A 25,547-nucleotide genomic window follows, 5' to 3' on the forward strand; every position below is an offset into this window, starting at 1 on the left:
AGTTCAGTCATGGAAAATGAGTGCACTTCCAGTTACCATCTACTCAGTCTACCTGTCTAGTTTAACACCTACATTCCCTTGACCAAAGTAGTCATCTTTTTGTTGCTTATCTGCTGTTTCAGATTTGGTATATTCAGATATCTAGTCATTTTAGTACGAAAGTGAATCTTGAGGGACTGATAAATTGGATTATTTAGATCTCCTAAATTCTAAAAAGCTCTTGATTTTAGCAAGTTGATCAGTAAATTTCAACATTCTCTCTACCATATGACCATATAAAAATCAACTAACAATATGCCTCTAGTCTCCCCCAAACAAATATAAAAATGCTATTTAGGATATGAACATAAGGAAAAAAAATCACAATATTAATACCTTTCTCTAAAACATCATGCAATAAGTCTAATTTACTAGTAAATGATGCAGAGAAAATTGGACACACCAAACTTTTCTTATGACTTAGAACTGTTGCAGACTTATTTTTCTCCTTTTATTGGAACTGTTTCATCTGCTGCAAAGGAACATTTCTTTTCATGTTTAGTCCAAATTTTGCATATTTTATACCAACAAATGATTATATCCTGTTAGTTCACGCATACTGGAGTTACTATTATTTTTTTTACTAAAAATGCAGGCAGACTTCTCTTCGGGATCAGGAAGGCCCTAGACTGCATACTAAACTTTAGCTGAGATTCTTGGATTTGAGAACAATAGTGTGTGTGTGCCCACGTGTGTTCATTTTAATATTCAGATATAGGTTATCTCTCAAAACTTCTACCTTCCAACATTCCTCCCCAAAATAAAATTTTTCTTTTCTAATGTCCTCAAAGTCTCCAAATAGCTCACAGTCAACATGGAACATGTTCCTATTTTAAACCTGTGAATGGCACACAATTTGAAGGCCTGGGCTTTCACTCAAAAGATTTGTAGGCCCCAAATGCTGGCTCTGACATTTCAGATATATTTGGAAAATGTCAAAGACAAGCTAGTTAAGATTTTAATGTTTTAAAGGAATACGCTTGTACACCAAAGAATGCAGCCTATATATTCTCAGCATTAGTTCAACAAACATGTGTGCCAACAGTTATTTTGGAACTTTAAAAAATACTGAATAATGAGAGAAGTGGAAAACTCAAGAAGAGGAGATTTAGATTGTGTTTCCATCCCTATTGATTTGTTTACTCTTGGAATAATTACCTGTATTTTTGTACCTCAAATTTCATGCATTCATTCATTCACCAAATACTTATTGAGCATATACTGTGGAGCCAGGCCATGGACACAAAGATGAATTAGCCATGTTCCCAACCCTCAAAAACCTTATAAACAAGTAAATGGATAAGTGCAATCAAATTTTATGGGCACGTTTCTCGAAGGATGTTTAGGGAATAGTGAGAATGCAGACGGGAATAATCAATGTTGTGTGAGAATGCAGTCAGGAAGCACCTCTAAGAGTAGTTGGTAGTTGAGCTGAGTCCTGAAAAATAAGTAGATGCTCACCAAGTAAGCAAGGACATTTCAGTTTAGCTATCACTCTAATAAAAGACATGGAAAAATGAAATAGCCAGGCCTGTTTAGAGAACTACAAGCAGTTCAGTACGGCCAGATTATAGGGTATGATGTGGGCACCCTGAATGATGAGGTTGGGGAAATTCTCTGGGATCAGATCATGGAAGTCATTGTATGCCATGCCTTGCCAAGGAGTTTGGCAATGAGGAACTGTTGAAAAATTTTAAACAGAGGAGTGACATAAGTCATATTTATGTTTGAGCATGGTGATCAGTGGAGAGAATATGCAATAATTCAGGTGAGAAATGAGGGAGAAACTAAGTAGCTATGGGGCATGAAAAGAAGAGAATGATACCAAAGGCACTTAAGAGGCAGAATGAACAGGACTTGATTGCTGATTGGATGTGGGAGGTGAGGGAAAAAGAAGAGAAGTATAATGTTGAGGTTTCTGATTGTGTAACTGGGCATTACATGTTGGAGTTATTCACTAGTAGAGTGAACACTAGAGGAGAAGCAACTTTGAATAGAAGGATAGTGATATATTTCTCTTTTTAAGAATATTTTATTTTATTTATTTCACTCTGGGGGGGAGGTGATTAGGTTTATTTATTTATTTATTTTAGCAGAGGTACTGGGGATTGAACCAAGGATCTCATGCATGCTAAGCATAAGCTCTACCACTGAGCTATACATCCCCCTGCCTCCCAGGATAGTGATAAATTTCATTTCCAACAGTTAAGCCTGAAGTGAATTCTGTGATAACCAGTAAACATGAGATATATAGTTAGAACTCATCCCATCACTGAAACCAAGAGTGTGGATAAGATCACCCAGGAAGTGTGTAGAGTAATAATGATGACAGTATTTAACACTTATTGCATTACTGAGATCTTACTTGTGCCAAGCATCCGCTATACAGTATTTCATTTAATCTTTGCTACCACCCTATGAGATATGTGATAGTCAATTTCATGTGTCAACCTCACTGGGCCAATGATATTTGCCAAACATTATTTGGTCAAACATTATTCTGGGTGTGTATGTGAAGGTGTTTTCACATGAGATTAACAACATTTGAACTGGTAGATCGAGTAAAGCTGATTCCCTCCCTCATGTGAGTGGGCCCATCCAATCAGTTGAAAGCTTATTTGAATAAAACAAAAAGGCTGACACTCCTGCAAGTAAGGATTTTCCTCCTGTCTGACTGCCCTGAGCTTGGACATCCACCTTCTCTGCCTTCAAATGCAAACATAAGCATTGACTCTTCTGAGTTTTGAACCTGGAGACTTTCAGGCTGGAATTACACCATAAGCTTTCCTGGGTCTCCAGTTTGCTGACTGTACGTCTTAGGACTTGTCAGCTTCCATAATTGTGTAAGCCAATTCCTTATACTAAATCTGTGTGTGTGTGTGTGTGTGTGTGTGTGTGTGTGTGTAACTATCTCCTATTGCTTCTGTTTCTCTGGAGAACCTTGACTAATAGAATACTTGTTCCTTTAACAGTTGAAGAAACTAGGGTTTATAGGCTTGAGGTTACTCAACTATACAAAACTGTGGATCTAGAATTCAAATCCAGGTTGTCTGAGCTCAGAGCTTGACCCTTAGAACCAGAGAAAGAATCTTGAGGAAAACCAACTTTAAGGGCTGGCAAGGGGAAGGAAGAGGCATCCATAAAGGAATCAGAAGGAAGAGCAGAAAGTAGGAATAAACCCATTATGCATTATCAAGGAATCTAAAGGAGAAAAGTGTTTTAGAATAGGGGAGGTGGGGTAAAATGAGGTTTGAAAGAGTCTATTACATATGGCAGCTAAGAGGTCCTAGTATGTTTTTCCAAAGCAGTTTCTTTTGAAGTATATCAATATTGACAATGAAAAGAAATAAGAAATTTTGAAATATTATTTTATCAGAATTTTTTATTTTCTTATTCAAGATTTTAAAAATCTGATAAAAGAAAAAAAATTAAAAATTAGACCTGGGTCTAACCAATAAATTACATGGTGATGAAAAACTAACTAATGCTTTCTAGATTCAGACCAGGTAAGGGTTATCATTAACATATAATATTAGAGCTTTGAGATATTCCATTAATTATTCACTTTAATGGATATATTATTGAGGAATATATGTTCATTAGGTTGTAGTCAGTTCAGTTTTTCAGACAAGGTTTCACAGGAAAAGGACAATAACCCTGACTGTGATACAGGAAATGGGATTCTTTTTGCAAAACAAAATATTCTTGTGAAAATCCAGATGGTAAATGAGTGCTCTTTTAAATAAACTAAGATGTCTCCTAAATTTAAGAGTCTATGAAATAAAACCAATGGATGTGACAATGTCCTTAATTGATTCTTCCTTGTTTTTCTTCCACCACCCCTTTCCCTAGATTGGCTCATGTTTTCTTTATTTCCCTCCTTTTATCTTTCTCATAATATGGTTCTCAATTAGTGGGGTCACCAATCTCTTAGAGGGTATTTAGAAATATGTGAGGGCATTTTTTGTTTTTCTCGATGACTGAGCACTGCTATTGGCATTTCCTAGGCGGGGCCCAGACGACTGCATAGAGAACTGTCTCACTCAAAATGCCTGTTGCAATGATGGTTATACACACCACACCCACCATTCCAATGGTTACCCTTAGATTTTTAATAGGGTATACTTCAGTTAATAAAGTGTAAAGTTAATCAACAATTTAAAGCAACTCCCAAACAATACAATGAATTCAGAAAGATTCTGATATACCCTGTCTGTCCCACCTTCCATATTATTGTTAGTATTTAGTTCCACCTTATTCTTAACTCCCTAAAAATCAGTTGCCATTGTCATTTTTTTACAGTAAATGCTTATTTATATTTATGTGTCTACATTCTCACCAACCTTTATTTTCTGTTACTTTCATTTTAGCTGTTCTAGTGAGTGTGTAGTATCCCACTGTAGTTTTTATTTCCATTTCCCTGATGATTAATGAAATTGAGCAACTTTTTATAAGAATATTGGCTATTTGAGAATCCTTTCTTTGAAAAGTATAAGTGAAAATTTTACCCATTTTTCTAGTATACTCTTTCTTTTATTATTAATAGAAGTTCTTTAGATATTCTAGTTATAGGTCCTTTATCAAATATATACATTTTCACCCACCTGAACTAGTTTTCATGCACGTTTCTTAACTTGGGATTCTCTTATCACGAAGGTAGTGTAAATTCATACGCTACACTCACCAATTATGGAGCTTTGGGTTTAAATTTCTCCCAGGAGGTTTTTTTTTTTTTTTTTTTTTTTTTTTTTTTTTTTCTATTTCTACTCAGAGCTCAGAACAGAAAACAAACTGCTTGCTACTTGTCTAGTCTGGTGGACAAAGCTCTCCCAGCTACTTTTCATGGATTGTGCAGCTTTTTAAAATTCCTGGCATTAGCAGGAGACCCAGTTCTAACCTCTGTACTCCAGGCAGGAGGACACATCTCCTGTCCCCATGTGGGCACTGAACCTTGACTCCCAGCCCCTAAGGCCTAGATTCAGGTCTCTGGTTTCGAGTCCCCTCCCCATGACACAACTTTTTTTTTCCCCCAGCAATAGGGATTTCTTTCAAGCTCAATTATGTATTTCATTCTTGTTTCTGTTGTTATATTTACCCACCATGTCCACATATTTGTATCAGGAAAGGTGACTCCAATTAGCTCTGCCTTTCTGAGGACTGATTCTTCACAACTAGCTCTCCTAAACCCCACTGCTTTAATATTTTCTCCAGTAATTCCCCCATGCAGTTTCACATCCTGCCTTAATCATCTGTGTCTCCTTCTGCTTGTCCTGCCTCCACAGTTGCCTCTCAGAGATCAGTTTCTTCACAACCTCACGTGACTGTGTCATGGGACAAAACCCCTAGCCTCCCAACCTGAGTCACCACACATCCCCTTCTAGTGTTACCAGCCCAGGCTCCTGTCCTCAACCTACCCTGACTCATCTCAGATACAGTACAGTTGCACAGTAGTAGACATACAGTTCCATCCATTTGACTAGACTTGGCCAGCCTGGAGTTTTTCAATTTATGAGAGTATTTTTAAAAAATTTATTATTTGAAAATCTTTTTATTATAGAAAATTTTAAATATATAAAATGACAGTGAATAGTCTAATGAACCCCAATTTCAAATACACAGAATGACAGAGAATAATCTAACAGACTCATTATCCAGCTTCAACAATTTCCAATTCCAGGTCAATCTTGTTTTATCTCTACCTCCCCCCACTGGTTCATTACAAAGCAAATCCCAGATGCTATATAATTTCATCTGTATTACAAGATGTGTCTCTTAAAAAGTGAGTATCTTTATTTTAAAAATATAATAATAATGCAGTTATCACACCTAAAAATACTTTCCCTTGAATATTTCTTTAATATTTTTAAATATCCAGACAGTTTTTATGAATTGAGATCCAAAAAGGAATATACATACCATTGGTTGTTACATCTCTTAAGTCTCTCTCTTTGTAAAAAAAAGAAAAACAAGTTTGTATTGTGGAAATTTCCAAACATATACAAAGTAAGCAGAATAATAAATGGGCTCAACACCCAGCTTCAACAGTGATCAACAGTCTATCATTCTTATATCATCTATACTTCCAGTCACTCTCCAATTTCCATTCCATTAATTTTTTATAGTTTTTTTTGAGGTAAAACGTACATATATTTAAATATACAAATCCCAGTGGTACAGTTTTGACAAACAAATATACCAGGGTAACCCACACCTCTTTTCTCACACAGGACACTTCCATCTCCCTAGATGGTTCCCTTGTGCCTCTTACCTCCTCACAGGCAACCACTACTTTGATATTTTTTAAACCTTAGATTAGTGCCTATTCTAGAACTTTATACTATTTTACGTCCATCTTCTTCTCCATATAATGCCTGTGAGATTCATCCATATTGCTGGATTAATTTGTTTCTTATAATTACTATCACTACTACATATGTTTATCCTTTCCCCTGTTGTTGGATATTTGCTTAATGCAAGTTTTTGGTTATTGAGAATAAAGCTGTTAAGAACATTCTTATATAAAACTACCAGTAGTTAAATCTCTTTTTAGCTTCAAGTTGTGTGTATATGTGTGTGTATGGAGGTTGTTAGTTGTTGAAGAATCCAGGTCATTTGTCCAATAGAATTTCTGGACAAATGGATTCTGGATTCTGCTGATTGCACTCACATATGTTTCACATGTTCCTCTGTCCCTTAAATTTTCTACAAATTGGTAGTTATATCTAGAGGCATAATCAGATTCATATTCAATTTTGTTGAGACTGTTTCAAAGGTGGTGTTGTGCACTTCCATTAGAAGATTCATAGTGGTTGATGTCCTTCTATTTACCACTGTAACTTTGGGATAGATTTCTAGAAATACAATTGCTGAATCAAAAGTTAGATGTACATATAATTTCACTAGATTTTATAGGACTTTCAGGGGCATATTATAAACTATAATATGCTGTTTAGTGAGGTATTAACCAGTTGCAGTAATTTTACTACACGGAAATGCACACACACACCACCAAATCTCATTATTGGTGGTAGTTATGTTTTATAAAGTCGCTGTGAACACTTAATTAGCAAATGCTGAATGATTGCTCCTAGAGGAAATACAGGGTTAAATTCCTGTGAGTGCCTGGTCCCAACATTTTAGTCAGCTGATCAATACTAAACAAGTTTTATGTGTACTTCTGTTTAAAGACACCTTATTTAATATATATTGTTGATTCATTAACATTGAACTCACAGTCAACAACACTATAACTCACGCTGAAGGAAGCTTATTTAACATACATATTTTCTCTGAAGGCAACATCACAGCTTTCTTGCACTTAGGAACATTAGACAGAGCCTCAGCACTATGTTTGTGGGCCACTTTAAATAACGAAATCACCAACAAAAGGCACAAAAATGTGAAAAATTTGGCACTAAAAGGACCACAAAATGGAAACTTGTTTACAGCATGAGAGTTGAAACAAGAAGGCTGAGCATTGCTGCACTCAGTCTTAGCTTATAATGTGAGCACCAGGTGATTCAAATTTGGCTGCTCTCCATATGTTCATGAAGGGTCTGCAAAAGCACTATGAGTATTGATTGCAGGGGTGGGGGGGTTACAAGTAAATTTTAGTGAGTAGGTAAGTTCACAAATATGTACTTCGTGAATAATAAGGATTGGTTGTATACATAAAATAGGAGGTTTCACCTCTTCCCAATCCCCAGAAATTGGGCAAGTAGAAAGGTTTCCTATTTTCAGCGAACTTGATGGACTATAATCCCAAGAGACTTGGGCTTGATTTGGTATCCTACTCCCAAATATGTATAGAGTTAAGGGTAACCATGACTCACTGTGATAGGAGAAGATGTAAGTAAATTGGGTTTTAGATATGCTAACATTTTTACTAAAAAAGAATCCTGCCTAAACGACAAAAAAATCATATATAGAGGCAGAAATGGCATGAGGTCTAGAAAGATAAATATAAAAGTGTCTAAGGAAACTAGCTAAATATATGACTTGAAAGAAAGAGAAGACTGAGAATTGAGTACTTAATAAAGGCAAAAAATCTAGTTCTGAGATATTTCAATGAATGGGAATTGAGAGACATACTACCTAATGAGGATGTCTGGTGGCCAGAAGAATCAGTTTACCTGGGAGCTAAGATGTAGAGGTGGGGCACAAACAGAAAAGACTTTGCCTCACCAATGAAAAGGAAAATAGTCCTGACTTGGACTCGAGGGTATATATATATGGGAAGCCTTAGTAAGAATAGACTAAGTGATTGCAGAATATGGATAAAGAAAATTGTCTCAATCTTGGCATGAACCTTAGAGAACAATTTGTTCTGAGTCTGATTAACTAATTTAGTGACATTAAATTACTACAATAAATAAAACTGAATGCCTGTGATTTACGTATTGAGATTGATTTTACTCCTCCCAAGACATCTGTAAATTGTAGTCATACATTTTGTTTTCTACTTCACCTAGTAACCAAATGCTGGAGTGAAGAATGTTATCTGGCGTTCTAGAGGGGATGCAGAAGATAAAGGCCACGTTCTCCAAACATTACCATAACAATTACCCATTCCCACCTCTAACCCCAGAAACTATTCTCTTAGAAGGTGACAACAGAAAATATACCACTATACTTTTGCTTTGCACTCATCCTTAAAACTTCTCTCTAGGTCAGATAGCCAGACAAAGGCATTTCTTGGAGGCAGGTCACAGAGACATTCTAGTGCCATCTTGCTACCCTTGACCACAACACTTGTATCCCTATGCTGAGAGACTCCAATCTCCTTTCCAACCTCAACCAGAATTCCTGTAAAGCCCTTATAATTTCCTCGTCTACACACTCTCATATTAGCATGCCCTAAACCACGGTTTGCTTGCCTGGGTCTCCCTTTGTTTACTGGACATCCTACTTGTACTCACTGGTTTCTCTCTGGATTTAAGAATTTCAAAGACTATATATAGGAAGTGAAAAAAATAATCCCTTGACATAGAGGGGAAAATAGTGCTGAAAAAGCCCACCAGTGTTATACACTTTTAAAGAAAGCAACTTGGCTAATAAGATTATCATTATTATGATAGACACCTACATTTTAGTTTCTGGCTGACCAGACTTAACAATATTTAGGAAAATTGGGGGAAGTAATTCTTACCTCCCAGAAGATTAGAATTCAAGAAAGCTCTGCCACTCAGAAGTAGTTTTACTGATTGAGAAGAATAAATTCAGTGAAAGAATTCAGTAAAAACCTTGTCCTGTCCATACAAAGTAGAGGGATTGATATAAAATAACAAAATAAGCTCTTCCATAATTGCAGATTCAATTTAACTTTTGTTGACTCCACTTCTAAATTCCATTGTTCAGTAAAAATCCCTATAATAACACTTATGAGATTATTTTGCTATCCAAAGCAGTTTGTTGCTATTTACCCCTCAACCGAAGCTATCATTTTTTACTCTCCAATCCAAATTTCAACAGATAATACAAATGGAGGCTTAGACTGGGCTAGGGAGAGCAGACAACTAGGTGATATGTAATAGTAAAATCAGAACAGGTCAAATTACTCTGAAGACAGATCCTCATGTAAAGCTGTGAGAGTAACAAAGGGCTTGATTAGTGATTGTGTGTAATGCTAAATTTAGAGTTAGATCTGAGATTTGAGGATGGTCTTCACTGGCAGTCATTGTTGCCTCTCACCTTCCCCCTTGAAAAAATGTCTGCTATGTGTGTTGTAATCACTGAGCAAATACCAAATGCCTTCTGGGATGTTCTGATCTTGTCAGGAATACCTCCCTCTTTCAAGCTCTCATCTGCTCCATGGGAAAGTTTTTGAATTTCCAGTCTGTAGCTTGCCGCACCTAGATCCTGGCCAACCAAACCTCACAAGTGTGTGGTTCAAGAGGTCCCTTAGATCGCATGGGTAACCAAACATGTCCAGGGAACAGAAGAGAATTAGCACATTGGTGATAACATCTGCCTGTTTAGAGCTAATGTGTAACTCTTAAGGTAGAGGAAAGAAATTGCCATTAGAGTACTGAGTTAGGATCAACAGTCAAGTTATGTTTTGATTGATAAGCATAAGAAGGAACACAATAAATACCTTGCTTTATAGGTATAGAGTAGTGAGATGGATACAAAATAAGAAAATAATCCCTTTCATAACTTGAGGTTCAGTTAGCACTTTTGTTTATTCAATTTGTTTATTCAATTTTTGTTTATTCAATTTAATTGAACCATGAATGTGTACCACTTAAAAGATTATTTTGCTATCCTCAACAATTTGTTACTATTCACTCTTCAGCAATAGCTATCGGCTCTCAGTTTTTACTCTCTATTTCTAAATTCCAACAGATTATTCACCTGGAGGACTAGAAGGAGCTAAGAGTTGAAGACAGATAGGTGACACTTAAGAAATGGAATGCATAATGTAAATATCTGACAGTTCTATACGATTATGAAACGAGTTAGGTGTTGAGATTTAGAAATAGAACTACTGTGAATTTTTACCGATGACATGCTGAATTGTGCCTTGGCTATTGACACGGTTGGCCACACCATGTGAATAAAAGGCAAACGTTAGTACGTGAGAACACAGGCAAATTGGTTAGCTTAGGAGAAACTTCATATCTATCTCTATAAATGTAACAGAGAAAATGGAATCAAATAACATAGTAAGAAAAAAAGAAAAACATAGGTTATCTCACATTTTATATGGTAAAAATTCCAATTATCTTGAGATCATTTATCTAGCAATCAAAATAGGACCCCCTAACCCAAAGGTAAGAGTAGAACTTCTGAGCTGCTAAAGAAAAAAATTAGGAAAGAAAGAAAGAAGCAAGATAGAAAGGAAAGAAAGAAAGGAAGGAAGGAAGAAAGAAAGGTTTAAAAAGCCAAATACTAAAGCACACACTTTATTAGTAGTAATTTTTCTAATATTTAAGCTTATTTAAATAAACTTGATTATTTCATTTCAGGGGGCACAGAAGATTAGAAGCAGTAAATCGTTTATTGTTCTCCAGTCACTACAGTCATTATACATAACATTTACTGTGTGTTAGCTATGTCTGAGGGACAGTTACATATATAGCTAATTCAATCCTATGAAGTATGTGTTATGAGTCGCCTCATTTCACAGACAAGGAAACTGAGGTGGAGAGAGGTTGATAAATTTGCCCAAGATCACACAGTAGAAGCTGATAGGGTCAGGATTCAAATACAAGTGTTTTCCCAGAGACCACACTGTCAGGTATTCATGGAAGACGTCAGGTGATGAACGGGTCAGGGGGGTTCCCGCTGTACAGTCTACAAGAGGTGAGGAAATGCAAGAGAAGAAAGTTGGCAGGAGCCAGAACTGACACTGACAGCAGAACAAGGTAGGAGGCTGAGGGCTGGGGAGCACCAGTCCCTTTACAGTTATTATGTAACTCCCTCTTTGCAGCCATTCTGCAAGCTAGCATAAGCACTTTTCAGACAAAGAAACAGAAGCTGTAAAGAGTTAAACAAATTTCCCCCAATTGCATAATTAGTCAGTAGTGGACCTACGATTGGAATCCTGGTCTGCATGACTTAAAAGTTTAATTTCTTTCTCCTCCACCTCATGACTCTAACAAAACCCTCCAAACAGAGGAACTTAACATTTCAGTCTAGACCACTCTGTATGAAAGGAAACAGCCCTGAACACACTACACCAGCCTGCGAGGAGGGTCTTGCGTAATGCATAAAACGGTTACGTGTAAAATGGTACAATAAAGAATGTGTAGAATTGAGACCTGAATAATCAAGAACCAGTTACATTGTGTTGATTACTCTCTGTTTAAGAAAATGTACAGCATATTTTTCAAAGTCTAAAAATAGACATGGTGAAAGTAAAACTAATTTGTGGGTTTAAAGAGATGAGCTTCAAGTGTCTGGAAAATTTTTTGGAATATCTCTTTTCTAATGAGACCAGATAAATAAAGTTTTCTATGTTTGGAAGTAGTACTAATAGACAAATAAAGGTTAACACTCTTTTGTGTCACAGGGCTCAAGAAAAATAGTCCCAATACTTTAATACCAAGTTGGATTCTGCGTTAATAATGAATCATATAGCATCTAAAAAGTGTTTCTACAAGTTATAAGAAATTATAATTTATCAGGAATTCAAGCTATTAGAAAGGTAAAATAATGGGGTTTCCCCCCCCCCATGCCATATTTCTGGGAGGGGAAAAAAAGGACACCAGATGTTCTTCAAAGGCTTCTGAACTTAAAATTCAGGTAATCAATGCCAAGTAAACAAAGGGTTTACTTTAAAGAACAGTGTATACAGCATGTGTTAAATGCAATGTTAACTGTGTTTCCTACACTTTCCCATGTACAGGGCTGTATTCAGTTGGTCTCATCATGATAATTATGATCCATAATGTGCCTTCTGAGCTCTAGAAAGGCAAAGAAGCTAAAAACTACAATCAACAGAATTTGGGTGTAATGTATTTATTTCAATCTTTTAAAAAAATTAGCCAACTATTGCTTATCAAGTAGCTTTCAGATAACTCAAATATTAGTTAGAAAACATTACGTTCCAGTAATGTCAAGGGAGCATTTGAAAAAAGAATTGATGGAAAGTATTCCTAGAAATATAAGAAAACCATGTTTTCATCTGTTGCATATTAGTTTTATTGACTTGAATGCTCCTTTGAAGTCCCATGTCCTGCTTAGGTGTTTGCTTAGGTGTTTGACGTATTTTTAATAAAAATTTGTAATAATTTAAAAATAGCTACTAAAATTGTTTCAATTGGTCAATGATCACAGACAACATTCAAACAAACAAAAACACTATTCGTTACTGAATAGCTTTAACATTTTACTGTGTTGCAAGAAAACCATGTGTGGGAGATAATTACTTAATTTAGACCCATATATTTGTGAACTCAAAGGTGGTGCTTTATGTCAATGACAAAAACATAATTACAAATAAAGGTTAAGTTTTGTTCCAGCCCTCTTGTTAATTGTGGGTTTTTTTTTAATCAAAGAAATGGATGTAGTTTAAAGTACAAGAGAAAGGAAAACATTTTCTTCCTGAGCCTTCACTTTTTCTAAATTTTCCAAAAGAGTTCCAACGTTCATATTCTGCTTAGAAATCACGTTACACCATTCACTTTGATTTTTGTCTCAAAATGTTTGGATCATAGAGGATAATGGTCTAAATATTTTTTAGGAAAATCTTACTTTTACTATGATTTCTAATGATATTTAGGAACATCAGAGTTTCTAAAGTTAGGTTCCACACTCATTAGAAACTTAGAATAAATAATTAATTGAAAGTAACTGATTTTGAATAGGTCTTCCGATAGACTTCATACATTTTATGAAATAGGATCTGAGTTTATAACAATAGAGAGAAATCTATTTACGAAGCTTTCTTATGCTAGAGATACTCTGAAATTTCTTTCTTCCAGCTTAGATCTTCATACGGTGCATGTATACTGATTAATCCGTACGTGAGAAAGAGTCTATCATCTATTATTTCAACCATGTAAGAGAACATACTTCTTTTAAAAACATTTAATATAATTATATTTTCTAAGGAATCATTTAAATATTGAATCAGAATGGCAGGACTTGTCAAAGCAACAACTAAGTAACTGGCCTAGAATGGTACTTCGCACACTTCGATGGGGCTCAGATGGTAGGCTCGTTAAGAGAACATAATGTCCTGTATCCTCCCCTTTTAAAGGAAGCATTTTAGCAGAAGTAGAAAGACAGGACATACCTATTTCCTGCTTATTAAAGAAAATGTTGAAAGGGAAACTTATCTCCACCTGCTTGACATCTTCTCAGAAAAGACTAATCTTTTAATTTCCTTTCCTTTTTCTCCTTACAATTTTTAATTGGTTCACATGTTCCAGACCTCAGGGGACAATGTCTTCTTTCATTTTTAATGTAGCATATCCTCAATTTCCTGATGTCCATGCATACACAATAGATGTGATATTGGTGGCTCTTAAGACATACTTATCTTTGTGTCATACTTGTATTATATATCTTTTGTGACAGTTATGATGTACTTCTTACATCTCCAATAAAGATTTTAAATTTACTTCTTTTTTGAGATAATGCATATAGATGTCCCCTAAAAATTATATTTTTATATATTATATATAATTATACATAGAGATAGAAAGTTAGAAATCAGTGTCTTTATTACTGACTCATAGTATGACCCTGAAGGTATTTTTTAGTGACAAGATCATACACATGTACCAAACAGGGAGGCTCTTAAACCATCTACATATTCATATAGATTGGATCTAAAAGCTACCACAGAAAGCCCAAGACTCAATTCAAGTCAGGAGACTAGAACAGAAAGAACACTTCATTTTGTACTTGATTTCCTGGTGCTGTGTCTTTATATAACTAAGAAATGATACGAATTCACATAATCATGGCCAACAGCCAAATCTCCCACAAGCACTTGTGAGTATATGTGTAAGTTCATGAATAGATATAGCAAAGATTCCTGTCTTTGTAATTCATAAACTTTTATGTCTAGACAGAAACAAATACAGTGCAATGTTTGAGCTATATCTCTGTGTGTGATAATAATTTGTAGAGGCCATTTAGCCAGACTAAAAATATGTGAATTAAATGTGGTGCTTCTAAACAGAGCCCCTCTTTTTTCACTCTGGAGAAAATAATTTGCTCTTTTACTTAACTATTTTTTCCCCTATGACTCAAGGGAACCCATGACTTGAATATATTTTTCTTGTAGGTATTTTAAATAACATACTATAAAAATAACATATAGTGAATTCAAATTTAATTAAATAGGGAAATATTTAAGAATGCAATTTTTAGACTATACTCTTTCTTGAAATTTAGACACTACTCATCCTTGAAATTTTGGTGAGCCTCAAAATTCATAAATGTTTTTGCCCTTTCTTAAATAAAACATCATTCCACATGTAATTGACAAATAAAACCTTATATATCACGGTATTATCATTGTGTCTATTCATCATATATGACACACTACTTCATGTGATTGACCAATTTATCTGGCAGGGACTTGTGTGACCACTATTTGCCGCTTAAAAGTCACAATGAACTAGATGTTGATTTTTAAACTTAAAGAGAGCATTAGTGATTTACTAAATTTTCTCAATGTAAGTTCATCATTTGGGCTGAACAAGACCTCTTGCCATCCTTTAGGGTCAAAATTCATTCTCCGGTTATGTCATTCTACTTCCCTCGTGTTCGTTCACCAGCATGAGATTCAGCAGCAGGTTGCAAGGTCCCTATTTACCATCATTCCGTCTCGCACAGCTCACAGTACTGCTTCTTCTTGCTATACCTTTGATATCTCCAAAAATCCTTTTTACTAGCTCTCTCCTAAACATGCCCTCCGGGACCTACAATTTCCTTTAGCTCTTACCCTACCCCTCTCCTTCTTTTCCCAGTCAAGTTTCCTGAGAGAGGGCTACATTCAGTCCCTCCATTTTCTCATCCTTCATTCATTCCTTTATTCTTTCTTTATTCTTTTTTTTTTTTTTAGTAAAATATGTATAACATAAAATTAGCCATTTTACATTTTTCAAGTGTACAGCTCTGTGGCATTATGTACATTCACATTATCATGCAGCCATCACCACTATCTGTCTCCAGAACTTTTTCATCTTCCCAAACTAAAACTCTATATTCATTCAACAATAACTCTATTCCTCCTGCCCCCTACCCCTCCATGAGCCCCTGGCAGCCACCATTCTACTTTCTGTCTCTGACAGCTCTGTGTACCTCATTAAAGGGCAATCATACAGTACGTGTCCTTTGGTGACTGACATTTCACTTAGCATAGTATCTTCAAGGTTCAGCCCTGTTTCCTTTATTCTCTTCGTTCTGACCCTCCATGTCTCCATGTCATTGAAATGTGCCTTGCCAAGGTCACCAGTGAACCCCTACTTACTCACTCCTCTGGAAAATTGTCTGGCTTGATTTTTTAGCAGCATTCACCGCTCTTGGAACTTCTTAATACTCTCCTCTCTTTTCTCTTGCAAGACATCCCTGTCTCCCGATTTTCCTCCTACAGTTTCTAGCACTTCTTTGTGGACTCCCCTCCATCTTAAATACTGTTTTTCTTTTGTATCGATGTACATTTTAGAATATTCTCCTTGGGTGATCTTGTCTATTTCCATGGCTTCTACTACCATCCACATGTGGATTCCGACTCTATCTCCAACCTAAATTTCTCTCCTGAGCTCCAGAGGAGGGCACATATCTGTAGCTGGAGATCTCCACATGAATGCACCATGGACAATATATTCAGAACTGAACTGAGCCTATTTCCCTCCAGATTTATATCAGCAAATAGATGGAACCAACCTCTGAGTCATTCTTGACTTTTTAATTTTCCCTACCCATAACATTTAATTGATGTCTTAAAGTTTTCTCAGTTTTGCCCACTGAATATCCCTGGGAATAGTCTGTCCTCTTCTAGCCATTCTCGCTGCTACCGCTGCTTGGCAGTTAAAGTATCACTCTTCTCTCTGGGATCACTGTCACAGCGTCCTAATCAGCCTGCTTCCCTCCTTCAGTTTCATCCTCATCTAATATATTCTCTACCTGTTGCCAGAATGATCTTTCTACAAAGCAAATCTGATTATATCACTCTCTGAATAAAAATTCTGAATGCCTTCTCATTGCCTTCAGGAAGAAGTCCAAACTCCATAGCACGGCAGGTCATGTTCTGCAGGGTCTGGCCTCTGCAGCTAAACCTCAGCCCTTACTTCTTTCCCTAGTGTGTTATTCGTTCCCACAGGCCTGATAAACTGCCCTGAATGCACACTCCCCAGGCTGCCACGTCTCTGTACATGCCCTTCTCCTGGGTAACTCCTGCTTGTCCTTAGGACTCAGCTCCAGGGTCACCTTCTCCAGGAAACCTTCCCTGGAGGTGGGTGTGATGGATGTGATGGTGAGCTGCTTGGATTCCCCTACCCTCCTCAGGACGAAAACACTCACTCTCCTAACTCCTGAGAGTGCTGGTAGCACTTTACATCTCTGCCAGATTTCATTTTGAAGACTACCTTTGGTTGAAGAGAGCCACTTACTTAAGGTCATGCCTTCCTTCCTAGGGGCAGCTCATATGCAATGACTAATCACAGAAGCATACAGAGGTATAAGTGCCTGGTCCCACTGCTCCAATTGGGATAACTCTGCAGGCCATCCTAGCCCCATATTTCTCTCGTGGAAAGGCTGGGGACTTTGCTGCAACTGCATCACAGCCGAGCTTATTCTTCTGTCCAGTTTTCACTCCTTTCTACAGGTGTTGATCATGAAAGTAAGCCTTCCGCACATAAATCTCCATCTCAAAGTCTGTTTCACAGGGAACTGAATGGTAACATTGGGTTAGGACCCTCAACACCACTTGCTTAATCCTATCATAACTCTTATCCTACTATATCATAATTGCCTGTTTCCTCGTGGGGCTCTGCTTAAATTTAGTGAACAGCTCGAGAACAAGGATTTTTCAACCTTTTCACCTTCACTTCCTTTGCATCCTCACTCATTAAATCTTTCTGAATAAGTGAATGCATGAGATCACCATCTTCAAAAGCCTTGGGGGCTTTCCCAAAATCAATTCAATCCTTCCTGAATCTTATTTCTTCTAGGAAGAGCCCCAGAAAATCTGGAATGTCTCTCCCAGAATGTATTTTAGGTTTGCGGCTGCTTCTGCTTCATGAAATTGTGAAAGCATGGATTTGGAGATCTGGATTTAGAAGACCAGATTGAATTCTGTCATCATAGCTGTGTGACTTTGGGAAAATCATACAACCTCTTCATGTCTCGGTTTGATCAGCTTAGAAATAGTAATATCTAGCCCATTGATATTGTTTGGTGGTAAATAAATGAGATAATGTCTGTGTGAAGTATGGTGCATAATGGAGACTCAGTAAATTTTAGCTCTTTTTTTTTCCTTTTTAGATTGAACTTACTCTTTTTATAGTAATTTGCAAAGAAATAAATTACAGTAGTTTGGTTCTACTGAGATGATCTCATTAGCTCTTATTATCTTCTCCCTCCTCCTTACCACATGGCAAAAATCTATCATTCTCTGCTACTGTTCTTATTTTAGAAGGGATAAAAGGGTTACTGAAAGCATCTACTCAACAGTGAAAGTCCCTGCTTGCTATAAGATTTGCTATTTCTCGTGAAGCATCAAATTTGCTAGTGGCAAGAGGTGTGGCTAAGGTGTGTTTGAGAGTGAATCAAAGGTGAGTAAATGACATGAATGTAACACTACCTGATGGGTTTCAGTGAAGCACAGGAAGGGCTAAAATGATTAACATAAGGCATGAAGGAAAGGTTAAAGGTATGGTAGCAAGTATCCCATATTTAATAACCTGATTCACCCATATTTCCAGTTTTCTCCTCAGTCCTTGGAAAAATCCCATTTCTCATCTTCCTTGAGTAGACCCTGTAATAAACTCTGGCCAATGGCTGCAAGTAGCAGTAATAGATCACACATAGGGAGAAGTATTTAAAAGCCAATGATCAGTTTTCAGCTAGAAGTCTGGAATGCTGAAGGACATATGCCCTAGACAGTCTCCTCGACCTGGAGCAGATCCTGCAAAATGTGAGATAATCTTCTGTTGTGTTAAACTACTGAGATGTTCATCCTTGTTACAAAACTTAGCCAGTTCTGACCAATGCACTGGGGCTCAGGAAAACTCAGGATGAATCTGAATAAGTAAGACATCTCAGGAAAAACAGTATTCATGGCCAGCGGTCTCAGAAAATAGAACTGGAGGGGTGTTCAGGATCCTTGCTGTCGATCACTCCTGTTCCACTACTAAAGTAACTTAGATTCTCCCTTTGCATCTGCTCTTTCTGTGTCGGTCTCCTCCTACTTATGATTGCCAGTTGTCTTTTTCTGCATTATTGCATCCCTGTTCCATTCGTCTTTCAAAGAGCTAGAACTCATTTCGACACCATCAGAAAGTGCTCTTGAACCAGATGAATTCATAGGCTGCTAAATAGTCTTCAAATCGGCTTTCCTTGAGTCAGATGCCTTCCTCTGGTCCAATTAGCAAACACCATGAGATTATGTCATGAGATACAAAACATGACCACCTACGCTTAAGGAAAAGGTTGGGGTCTCCCTTGACCTCCACATCCCCTGCCATCCCCTTGTCAGGAACTGTAGGTTGAAGTGCTGTTAGATGGTGCTGTAGATATGGTAGGCACCGTGTTGGTTTGCACAGTAAACTGGGATACAGACCCTTCAGGTGAGTGAGACAGAGGCTAAGATTTCAGTGCTTTGCCCACTGGGCACAGAACTGGATGCACTGGTCTTGATGTAGAAACTGACCTGTGACTTCTGGGTTGGGAAAAAATTTTTGTTGAGCTGATTAGTCTTCCTAGATGAGACAGGAAAAGTGGATCCAATGACCCTGGGTCAAATGCAGGAAATTTCTGGCCTCCTAGATGCTTGTTGATCAAGAATGAGATATTTAATTTTGAGAAATTTTTTGGTTGATAATAGACACAAAAGGTGATCGTTATTTTAGAGTAGTGCAGTAATTAGTGATTTTAAAATGGTTTTGGCATCAAAATATAAATGAAGGACTATTTCACTTCACCCTGAGCATTGGGTTAACTTACTCATAAGTGTGAAATAAGAGCTTCCTTCTGCTCATCATCCTGCCATAGCCTCTTACAAATATTCTTTTTAATGTATGTTAGTCTTTGTTTGGACTGTATTTATTTACCGTCTTAAAATGTTTATTCTATTTTAAACTCCACTCCTTAACCCAGCCCCCATTCCCCTGAGACACTTTCTTATCTTTCCCCAAATACTTCACTGACCCTTCAAAGAGCTTCCACTCCCTAACTGCCCTCCAGTTCATGCCCGGTCAAAATCCTCATTGCCTCTGAGATGATCTCAGTTGGGACTAAAAGGAACTATGCCAATTAAACTGCTATAAATTAAGCTAAGAATTGCTGATAGTTAAGTGATGAAATAAAAACAATGCAGAAAACATTGTTGATCAGAGATGCCTTCCACCTGTTCTTTAAATTATTGCAGTTAGGTTCTTTCAGTTTCTTTTTGACACTAGAAATAGAAGAGAGATCCCCAACTCTAGCTCTGGGTCAGAAGTCATGACACAGGATTGGGATGGTGAATTTAATATTTTTTAAGAAACTATCACCACATCTCAAGTAATTTAAGAGACTATCATTTACAAAATGCATCCCCATTTCAGGAATGTTAAGCTGTGAAAGAAGTGTGCCATAAATTCTACCGGAATATGGTGGAGGGTGGACATCGGGTTGGTGCACTGGGGGAAGCTGCAGTGAGGGAGTGGCAAGTGTGTTGATCTTTCACTGACACCAGGTTCCGTTTCCAACCCTCCCCCTTATTAGCTGTGTGACCCCGGGCAAAACATTTAACTTCTTTGAGCCTAAGCATTCTCATCTGAAAAATGGGGATAAAAATAGCTACAGGGTTATTAGATGTTTTACGTAAGACACTGTACTGACACATAGCAGGTTCTCAGTGGGTGTTAGCTGAATTTGAATCAGCCTTTTAAGCACCCTGTAGACTTGAGGAAAGAGGTTCCTGTCCTATCAAGAGAACTGATAGATGACTGGAAAGAATTCTCTAGTTGGGAGAGAAAAGGCCTCATCCTTGGAGACCCAATCACCTTTGTATCACTGTTCATTAGATACCAATTTCCCTGTTCCTTCCTTCATTTGTTCCTTCACCCAATCATTATTTTTTGGGTCCCTACTTTTGTCAGGCACTGGGGATAAACAGATGAATAAGACATAGAGGTCTCCATGGATCATAGAACATAGTAGTGAAAGAAAGGCATGTAAGCAAATAAGAAACATTAGACAATCTATTCATTAAAATTTTGCAACCCTTTCCATTAAAGAAACAATTGAAAAAAAAAAAAAACACAAACCTAAGGTAGAGTCCTAGTATCTTCTATGATTTGTAAAATGTCATAGAAGCATGGGGGATCTAAACTGAGCTCTATCACAAAGAAAATTGCCTTCTTCAACTTTTCTCTCTTGGTAGAGTTAATTTTGACTTTGGCATCAGGACACATTTTGTTTTCCTTCTGCTTTCACACTCTGCATCTGTTACCTTCTCTGTCAGGCAAGTACAGAAAGTAAATCATCAGGCAAGAGACAGAGCACAGCACACATCTAGAATCTGAAACAAAATTGGTGGCATAATTTTAGCTTTACCTGTTTTCAGAGTGCTTTGTGCATGGAAAACTGTATCTACATGACTTTCAGTTTTTTCTGTGAGGTAGCATGGCCCAGTGGGGAAAATAAAGGCATAAGAATCAGAATAAGTTTAAATTTTGGCTTTCCTGCTTACCAGTTATATGGTCAAGTGGTCATTTATGGTTATATGGTCAAATATGGTCATTTAACTTCACTGACTCTCAGTCTCCTCATTTGTAAAAATGAATGATAATAATACTTATGGGACTATAGTAATGAACATATATGCCTACACATAGTAGTCCCTTAATTAATATGTTACAATTGAAACCTTAGGACACCATCAACAGATAACTGGATAAAGAAGTTGTGGTATATTTATACAATGGAATACTACTCAGCCATAAAAAGAATAAAATAATGCCATTTGCATCAATATGGATGGACCTAGAGATCGTCATTCTAAATGAAGTAAGCCAGAAAGAGGAAGAAAAATAACATACGATATCACTCATATGTGGAATCTTTAAAAAAAAAAGAAAAAAAGACACTATGAACTCATCTACTAAACAGAAAGACTCGTAGACATAGTAAACAATCTTACAGTTACTGGGGAAAGCTTCATTCATTCATATGGTCTTATGTATATTTTATATTTTAGGTAATAATCTAATGCTATGTTATTTATTTTGCTATTCAAATTGTTCTAGCTTTGGCTATGGGGAGCCCTTTCATAATGGTTCCTGTGTCCCTTTGATATGTCCATATACTTCGTTTTTTGGAGCACGCCTTTCTAGGACTATAACATGCTTTGGGCTCATCTTAAATTTTCTCCGCCCCATCCTAGAATCAGCCATCTCTCCAAAGAGCCCTGGTTCCTTTTATTGGGGAATGGCATTTAGAAACCAAGATCTTGGTGATAGAGATGCTCAACCAATATTTTCTGAGCATTTTCTGTATGTCTGGCACTGTTCTGGGCACTGGAGATAACAACAGCAAAAATCTCTGACTTCAGGAATTTACATTCTAATGAATCCTGAAAATTAAAGGTGATACTATGAACAAAATGTCCAGAAGAACACTAAGCTTATATAAGTACTCAAAAATGTTAGTAACCCTTTCCTCTCTTCCTCACTATACTTACTCTACAATTGTTCAAATCCCTTTCTTGGGGATTGGAACAAACCGGGTTGTGCTGGGGGCTGGAGTCCCATATAGGAGTGGCAGTAGGGATTGTGGCTGGGGCTGGTCTAAGTAGCACATATGTCCCACAGAGCATGTTTGAAGTGTTCCCAAGAAGGTAAATCAAAGCCTGTAAGAGAAGATTAGTATCTAACCCTAACCCAAGGGGTACAACTCAAACTATTGAGGAGATGAGTCAAAAACTCAGAATTTCAGTTGATCAAGACCAAGTATGGAAGCAGAGTACAAGTTGAATCGAGTAAAAAAGGTCCCAAGTGAAGCCATTAACAAGGTAGTAAACTGGGTCTTTATTGGGTGCTGCCTCCAAGGTACAGGAGTGCCTTACCTGTGTATAAACCCAGGCAAGGCAAATACTTGATCTCTGAATGTTCGTTTCTCTGTTTTACATCCCTGTTCAGGTTTCCCGTCCACATTCTCCAGCTGCCCTGCCATGCGTTTCAGAGTTCAGGTAAAGAGCCCACAGCCACATGGAGGAACTCTTAGTGCAAGCATAACATTGATAACATGATGGCCATACTGTCACCCAGAGTGACAAAGCAGGGACTGGAGAATAAGTTGTTAATGGCTGTCCCCGGAATTGAGGCTTACTTAGGGAACACCATGTCTCTCAGCTTTCTGCCTTTGTGTTCAGTTCCTCTTTGGTGCTGGGTAAACTAGGAAGTGGCAGCTTGGGAGGGTCTGTGCTGAGGAGTGGGAGCCCATGGTCTCACCAGGTATCCAGATTGTGAACAAGGGAGAGGCAGAGGTCAGCACCAGGGAGGTAGTAAGCAGTCATGCCTGAGACTACAGACAGAAGGAAAACCCAGGAGGCCAGAATGTGGGAGGGCTCAGAACTGGCAGGGAAAAGTAGTGCAAGCTGGGATATACAAAGAAGTACAGAACAAAGGCTGAAGGTTAGGGCTCCGCTGCCCAGTTACCTGTGGTGACAGCTGCTGAGGGGTGGGGCTTGAGGGGCTGAAGGCGGTTTTCCAGGCCCCGTCCCAGAAACTCCAAGGGACTAACATTTCCCCTTCTTTTCACAGTGATAGTAAATTGTGAGCAATTATCTGTTATGATACAATGATATATAATTATAAGATAATTCACAACCATACTGATTATCATTATAAATATATACATAAATAATAATAAATCAAAAATTTGCCTTCTGATACCTTTCTGAGATAATCTTTATTTTTTTTTAACATTTTTTATTGATTTATAGTCATTTTACAATGTTGTGTCAAATTCCAGTGTTGTTCTACTCCGCCATCTTCTCTATTCCGAGATAACCTCTTAAGAGGCAGAACTCACCAAAATCTAGTGAGATGAATCCAGAAGCAAGGTAGTCTTTTAAAACAACTGTATTTTTTCCCACATTTTTATGGTAATTTTTATTAGATGTCTGAAATAGATTTGAATTTACAACAAAGTGAGATATTAGCATTCTCCTACTATGGCTAGATTACAATAGATTTATAGGACTCATAAGAAAAGCAAAACAATACATTTTAAACAATACAATGAGTTGCTCCTGCCTCTCTCAGCCTCATCTGGGGATAGGAAGAGAGCAATCGGTTGTTACAGCAAGTGAGGTGTCCCCTCATCCATTTGCAGCCTGGCCCCTTGACTGCGGCATCATGGAGCTTGGAGGAAGGACAAGGTGAAAGAAGAGAAAGAACAGTGTGGGGCAAGATTATCGTAAAACCTGTTTTCCTGGCATAGTCTTGCCACAGGCATACTAACCAACGCTTAAAATGCAAGTCAGGAGCAGTGCATGGGCAGTCACCCGGGATGATGGCAGGGATGACACGATTTGTCCTTAGAGTCAAGCACAATGTCCTCTCACCTGTTTGCACATCAGGACATTTGAAGAGGGCTTTCTGTGCCTTAGAGTCTTAGCTGCCTCAAAGTGGAAAAGAAAACCCAGTAAGATTTTTAACTAATTTCTATGCCTCCTTGGCAGGTATAATATTATACATAGTAAATATCTAGGGGAAACCAAGTAGTCACATGGGAAAATGGTATTTCACACCTCTATTCTGGAATTATGTGCAAAGTTTGCTGCATCCCTCATGCTGAGTATCACATAGTTAAATTGATAATTACCCTAGCTGAACATGATGCTCCCAAATTAAATTATTAGTCATTGTTCTGTTGCATAAAAATATCTGATGTCTCAACTCATGGACAAAGTCTGTAATAACAGCTGTTGGCTTAGAAGTTGATATTTACCAGCGACTTAAGAAAGGTTGTAAAAATTGATTAACAAAGGCTAAAAAAAAAGAGTGAAGAATTTAAGAAATTATCAGGTCCTCTGTTAAAAAAAAACCAAACCAAAAAAAAAAAAAAAAACCCTTTTCTAAAACTTTGGATTCAATTTCTAACAGAAGGGTAAAACTGAAAGGGCATTTGCTTCCTCAACAATTGAGCACCAGATACACAACAAATTCATACTGTATAGCACAGGGAACTATATTCAATATCTTGCAGTAACTTATGGTGAAAAAGAATATGAAAATGAATATACGTATATTCATGTATGACTGAAGCATTATGTTGTGCACCAAAAATTGACACAACATTGTAAACTGACTATATACTTCAATAAAATATACATACAAATTAAAAAATAATTAAATTTAAAAAACAATTGAGCTCAGCAGTCCTCTGGCATGTATTAGCTGTGCTTAAAATTCCCCCTTTGTGCTAAAAAGGAAGTACTGGCAGAGCAAGTAGAGCTGGGAATGCTGCTATCCCATCCCCCTTTATCTTTGATTCCTCCTCACTTTTCTCTTCTCCCCACCTAGTTCTCAACGTTCCCTCCCTCCTTAGATATAACCCTCAAGCCTCGCGTCTTGGCTTACTTCACTACCTCCTTCTTCCTTGTCCCCCTCTTCAAGGCAATGCTGCACTGTGGTTATGAAGAACACGGGCTCTGGAAGCAGATCAAGGCTTCCCATTCCAGCTCCACTGTGCACTAAGTGACCCTGGGTAAGCTACTTCATCTCGCCTTGTCGCCACTACTTTGCATCAGTCAAGGTTCAATTAGGGAAGCAGAACTCCTAGTGTGGGAGGCACTGGGGAAGTAAAGGTCTGAAGGGGGAGTTGGAAGATCAGAG

At 37.5% G+C, this 25,547-nt stretch overlaps 2 protein-coding genes across 2 annotated transcripts in view; both read right to left on the reverse strand.

Annotated features, from left to right (window-relative positions):
- Positions 1-23,475, reverse strand: part of LOC116668825 — a 28,618-nt gene extending 5,143 nt beyond the window's left edge. Inside the window, exon 1 of the mRNA XM_032496907.1 lies at positions 23,364-23,475. Coding sequence (XP_032352798.1) covers positions 23,364-23,450 — 87 coding nt within the window. The 5' untranslated portion in view covers positions 23,451-23,475. The remainder of the gene's footprint in view (positions 1-23,363) is intronic.
- Positions 1-25,547, reverse strand: part of PELI1 (pellino E3 ubiquitin protein ligase 1) — a 134,407-nt gene that overhangs the window by 54,109 nt on the left and 54,751 nt on the right. The gene's annotated exons all lie outside the window — the stretch shown is intronic.

Source organism: Camelus ferus, chromosome 15 (genome assembly GCF_009834535.1).
Source record: "Camelus ferus isolate YT-003-E chromosome 15, BCGSAC_Cfer_1.0, whole genome shotgun sequence".
NCBI lineage: Eukaryota > Metazoa > Chordata > Mammalia > Artiodactyla > Camelidae > Camelus > Camelus ferus.